Source organism: Carassius auratus, chromosome 18 (genome assembly GCF_003368295.1).
Source record: "Carassius auratus strain Wakin chromosome 18, ASM336829v1, whole genome shotgun sequence".
In the NCBI taxonomy this organism is placed as follows: Eukaryota; Metazoa; Chordata; class Actinopteri; order Cypriniformes; family Cyprinidae; genus Carassius; species Carassius auratus.
In genome coordinates, this window is record NC_039260.1 from 20,639,509 (window position 1) to 20,645,706 (window position 6,198).

The following is a 6,198-nucleotide window of genomic DNA, read 5'->3' on the forward strand; positions in this document are numbered from 1 at the left end:
TGCAAACTTATCCACATCAATATGATCAGATGCTTTCTTAACAACTGTTTTCTCACCACTTTCATTTTGTTGTGTGTTTATTTCGTTCCTGGAGGAAAATGTGCAGCACATATTTGCATATTCATCTAAACCGAGCTCTCAGCAGCGCTGGGTTATTCGCTAACAGTAAACCAATACTTGCTTATATCAAACTTCTTTTAACCTTCAAGCGAAGTGAAGAGAACTCTGCCGTGAGTATATCGGTGGATTTAAAGATGACAGAATTTTTTTTTTTTTTGTATATTCGTAAAACTGGTTTGGTTTCATTGCACTTCTCATAAGCGTCTACTTCTGTTATTGGATTGCAGCCAAGAGGGCTGAATTAAAATCTTGCACAACAGCGCCATGCTGGTCAAACCGGGTCATTGCAGGCTATAATGCTCATGAGTTCAAACATCTATTCAACAACAAAAATCTCCTATTCCTTTGTGTGTGTTACAGGTTTGGGAAGAAATCTAGACCAGCGATGTATGATGCGACTCCCATCAGTTATGAAGATTACAGCCCTGACGACAAGCCTTTAGTTGCACTCATTAAAACTAAAGATTTGTGAGGCAATACATCTACACACACACATACTGTACCACATACACACAGCCACTGTTCCAGCCTTTAAAACGAGCCAATCCGTGCAGTATTTCTTTCCAGAGAACATATTTAAAAAAATTAATCAAACCTTACAAAAAACTTTTGAAATTGATATATTTTATCATTATAAACCATGAAGCTTTTAATTCATATCAGGCACTAATAGTGCTGCACAGAATTAGTTAATGGAATAGTCCCAAACAAATGTGCTTTGTTTGCAGACGCAAATATTTTGTGGAATGTAAGTAGATGAATAACAAGCTACATTGCAAAATGTGTATGAGAGGGGGTGTTTAACCAAACCCTTCCACCCTCTAGACTCTGATTACAAATATGAAAGCAGCAATCCAAGCAAAAGCTTTAGAATTAGGAGTAATAAAACTCATAGTACAGTTAAACTGTTACTTTATACAGAGGAATTAATGTAGGTTGCCTTACTGGTGCATGGATATGGTCAGTGGTTTGGCATTACTCTGTAACCTTCTGTACATTGTTGTTTGCGGTTTCTTTCTTTCTTGTTTATTGTGGTCTCTTTTGTGTCATAAACTTGGTGTTAGCAAAGTCTTAAGATACCACTGTCCATGTGAAGGCAGCACAACAAAGTGCTTTTAAAAGTAATATATGGTGGTGTTGTTTTCCTCAGTATTAAACTAGGCCTCTTGATCTATATTTCATAGTGTTTTCTGGAAGACTTCTCTGTTCCAGTACACCTGCAAAGCTCCTTAAGTTTTGATCACATTTACCACTGCCTGGCTAAATTTTGCAGGCTAAATCCAGTGATTTCTAGAGGAATCTATGCGACTGGGAGTTTCACATGCAGATTCATAGCTTTTGAAGGTGACTTCTGTGTGAGCTGTGTGTCATTCATTCCCTTAACTATTGAAAATGGGGGAAAAAAATAAAATATTTGCCTGCAAAATCGTATTGAAATTTTGCAAATGTGACCACAAATTATCAGAGAGTTGAGGAGAGAAAAACAAAAAATCTTCAGAAAAATCCTCACGAAAACTAGTGAGTCAGTTAAGACATACTGTAAAATGGCAATAACTATCCAGAATTTGCTCAAAAACTATTTGGCAATACAATCAAACTGAGTTTACATTTTGGTTTCATTGTCCAAATATAAACGGATATGTGCAAAACCAGCAGTTTATGCGCAAAGTGAAATCTGAGTAAAGGAAAAATAAAAGTGTGCCAAATGGGTTTTGACATTTTCTTAATTTATAAAAAAAAAAAAAAAAAAAAAAGTTTGTGGCATTTAGATGGCCTTACATCTTTCCAGATTGTTAAACTTAATTGATTTTAAGTGTAAACACATTAATGTGTGAGAGCCATGGATAATTCAAGAACTGAAAATGCTGCCTGTGTAATTGAAGTTGTTGGGAAAATAATGTGCACAAGTAGGAAACTTTGAAACTTTTAATCTGCACAGAATGTTTACTGGCATTGAAATGGAGTTAAAAATAGCCTCCAAGAATAAGATTACCTTCCCCATTAGTATCTACTGAGACATTAGTGAGTCAGAGTATTGGAACAAGTGAAGTGTCTCTGACAGGTCCTGGATTCTGGTTAAGACTGGTGTATTTCTGCCATGTGCTTCTGGTGTTCCTGCAACGGCTTCCAGCTCTTTCTCCCTCTCTTTCACTTCATTTGCATCTGGCTGGAGTGGTACTCATAGGATGTTTTCATTCTTTCCATTACCCATCTCCCTTTCTCTCTTATCTGCTCCTACTTATACTCATTGTACTCCTATGGTTATCTTTTTGCTTAGTATATAGACCGGTAGAAGTTGCCCTCTGTAGCTGATTTGGATGCTTTTTAAAGCATGAATTAAGGAAATGATTTGCCTAAATTGACTTAATTTGCAGAATGTCCAAGCTGCTTTTTTCCATTCAATGAAAGTAATGGAAAAAGCATCAAAACAGTTAATTTTCATAAGACACATTGAAGCTGTATGATAAAACTGTACGAAGAGCAGACTGAAATGCTCACCAAAAATCTCTGTCATAGCTTTCAAATCGTGTTTGTAAGTATGAAAACATTCCTCCTTGAGAAGCATCGTACCATGTTTGGTTTGAATGATATCAAATAAAACTGGCTCAGGTTTCTTAAAGCTGATCTCACTATTTGAATGTTTCCAATTGAACAAAAGGGTGAATGGGATTTGGAAGCTTTTTGGGAGACTTTTGGCATTTTTACTGTGTTTTGTCCATTTTGGAGCTTGACCAAACTATATCAGCCCTTGGAGATTCTCTAAATATCCTGTTATGGTGTTTGACAGAAGATCGGAAATGAACAGCATGAATGCAAGTTTTAAGATTTTATCTTCATCTTCAGGTGAATGAACAGGTTGTGTCTAGGATCAGTACTAAAGGGAAACTTCTAACCCATGCACTGTTTTTGTTAGATAAAGATAACACCCATTTGGTTATATATGTGGAACGATGTATTAATAAAAGTTAAAGTGAAAGCCTAAAGCCTCTTTTAATGCTTGGATGTTTAATGTGATAAACGAGACGAACCTTAAAGGGGGGTGAAATGCTCATTTTCACTCAATATCCTGTTAATCTTGAGTACCTATAGAGTAGTACTGCTTCCTTCATAACTCGAAAAAGTCTTTAGTTTTATTATATTCATAAGAGAAAGATAGTCTGTACCGATTTTTCCCGGAAAAACACGACCGGCTGTAGGCGTGACGTGTGGGCGGAGCTAAAGAATCACGAGCGCCAGTAGACTTTTGCGTTGAGAGCGTTTGGAAGCTGTGACATTACCGTGAGGAAAAACTATCATCCCAAACAAACCATGGCTAACAGTCAGATTCAGCGTATATTTATGATCCAGAATCAGATCCAGAGGCTGAAACTGAACGAGAGCAGCATCAGCAACAACGTCTCTATGTGGTATGTACTGAAACTGTATATATTTGCTTAGTGGTTTTGTAAAATGACTAAGTTCCACTTTGTCGTCTTTTTTTTTTTTTTTAAGCTGTACATGTGGAAAGTGCAGTTTGATAACAACATCGCATGTTGTGTACTTGATGTTCTTACATGCTGATAGCTAAGTTAACAACACAGAGATATTTGAAGCAGTTTTACTCACCGCATGCGGTTCCAACACACGATCGTGACCCTTTTTCGTTGGGACTGCATTATCCTTAAGAAATAAACGATGTGCAAATCCGGCGTCAAACTGGGCCTTGTTTGTAAAACAAGCATCTTCGAAATGCAGGGAACAAACAAAAACACTTGCACAACTCCGTTGATGCTCTGTAAAAATAAACTCCATCCACTGGTCCCTTAATGCTGTTTCTCTTTTGGTAATCTGTGCAGGGTTGTCTTGCCCTGGCAACCAAAAACACACTTCTTTTGTGACATTTCGCGACGCTCTCGCTCTGATCAGTGAAGTCTGTTGTGCTCTCAGTGCTCTGCTATACGGGAGCGCGCGCTCTTCCGGCAGAAGTGCCTCAGGACCCATATAAGGAAATTCCGCTCCATCTAACGTCACACAGACCCATACTCGAAAAAAACTTTCCGAAACTTGTGACAAAACGGAAGTAGTATTTTTGGAACAGAAATACTCCTTCAAACGTACAACTTAATTTTTGAAACTTTGTCCATGTTTAGCATGGGAATCCAACTCTTTAACAGTGTAAAAAACTCAGTATGCATGAAATAGCATTTCACCCCCCCTTTAAAAGAACAAACGGATGTATCTAGTACATGTTGAAGATATTTAATTGTAGATAAGGTAGCACAACATGTAACTTCCTATCACAGGGAACCAGACGTTTAGGAAGATGCCGCACACATCAGACGTGTTTTGTTTATCCAAAAAAGAACAGATGCTACGCCTCATATACACGCGAACACACTTTATCTCTCCAAACAGTCCAAACTTAGAACCACTTTCCTTGTAGAAAGCAAACATGAGATTTGTAAAAGCATTCAGTGTTGCAATCGTGTCTCATGCCTCATGATGAGAAACACACACTCAGATGCAGACGGTAAGAGAGGATGTGTTTTCTACCATCAGTCTGCACATGGAATGTCCCCCAGCTGGCCGTGCCCTTATATGGAGTTCAAACGATGTCCTGGACCCTTCAGTGACCTTGTGTGGGCTCCAGATGTTCTGAAAGTAAACATCTGTAAGAATGGCGTACCGTGATGATGCTCTGGTTGCTCAGAAGTCCCCCCACCGCAGGCAAGAAAGGACACGGTTTTGATGGCTTTGACCTCTGAGACAGACTGAGGTCCCTTATAACCCCCTTAAGTGTTTATTTGACCCCTCATTCGACTAGAATCAGTTTCTGGATTAGAATAAAGATGAATGCAATTGTTCTACTACATATAGAAAACACAAAATCCTGGATTCTGATGCATATGCAGTTATGAGATTAACAGAAACGTACATACAGTATATGATGCCGTTTTTATTCAAAAATATTGTGATTGTAATTATTTTTTAAAAGTGCACTCACATGAATTAAACTGAAAAGTACATGAATAAGTAAATTAATAATAGGTCAAATATGTGTGAGCATGCTGCATCCTTAGCCTTCGTACAAACTAAGACCAGAATATAAATTGCATTTTTAAATGTTCTCTTTAAATACCAGATGTGTAGGCTACTATGGATGAAACATAGATTTGGTGGTTTGACTGTTTGTTAAACATGGAAAATCTTCATTTAACACAGCATTTGGGTAGGGTCAGTCTCTGACCTGTGATATCATAGTTCCAGAAGGTCTGAGTTAATCACACTGCTTCTCTGTGAGTCCCCAAAACACTCATTCATTCAGTGGACAACTGGTTTGAAAGCTTATACCTAGTTGAAAAAAAAAAAAGACAAGTCTTACTAAATAATAATGGAACTATTTGTCATAGGGGCAATAATGTTCGATATATAGCAGAAATATCGGTCTATAGGTTCTTTAAAATAAATTTGGATATCTGTATGTATTTATTCTCTCTCTGGCTTACAAAGTTTGGCACAGTGGACATAAAACCGTAAAGGCAAGTGTAAACTATTAACTAAAATGAAGGTATATTTCAAAGGAAAACTTTATTATTATTATTATTATTATTATTATTATTATTATTAAGACCCTTTTCTAGATAATTATTTTCTTTTAGAATATTTCAGCAATCAAGTCGTGTTTTCTGCTGCTGTTTAGAATCAGAACTGCATAAAGTTCTGAATTTGTTCGTAATTTATTTGAACAGTTCACGCATTCGCTAAATCATTAGCAGGGGTTTCTAAAAACGGAGAAATATTTCACAAGACATAAAACAAAAAGATTACTGGATTAGGTGTATTTACCTTACAAACTATTGTGGGAAAACAAAACTTGCAAATGTCTGCTTTCATTTGTCAAAGACAAAGCAGCTCTTTATTGCGCATGCAGTTTGTGCACGCATCCGTACTACTGTAGATAAATGAGGATTGATTGTCATTTATGAATATAAAACTATCAAAATATGTTCGAATACTTGAATACTTACTTATGGTGGCCCAGTAGTGCACAGCCCAACAAAATCAAAAAGCAAACACAACTTATCAAAGGCTAGAAAC

At 37.0% G+C, this 6,198-nt stretch overlaps 1 protein-coding gene across 1 annotated transcript in view; it reads left to right on the top strand.

Annotated features, from left to right (window-relative positions):
• The window catches only part of LOC113118632 (delta and Notch-like epidermal growth factor-related receptor), a 33,474-nt gene extending 30,370 nt beyond the window's left edge, over positions 1-3,104 (top strand). Inside the window, exon 13 of the mRNA XM_026287963.1 lies at positions 481-3,104. Within this exon, the coding sequence (XP_026143748.1) occupies positions 481-592 (112 nt within the window). The 3' untranslated portion in view covers positions 593-3,104. The remainder of the gene's footprint in view (positions 1-480) is intronic.
• The last annotated feature ends 3,094 nt before the right edge of the window (positions 3,105-6,198 follow it).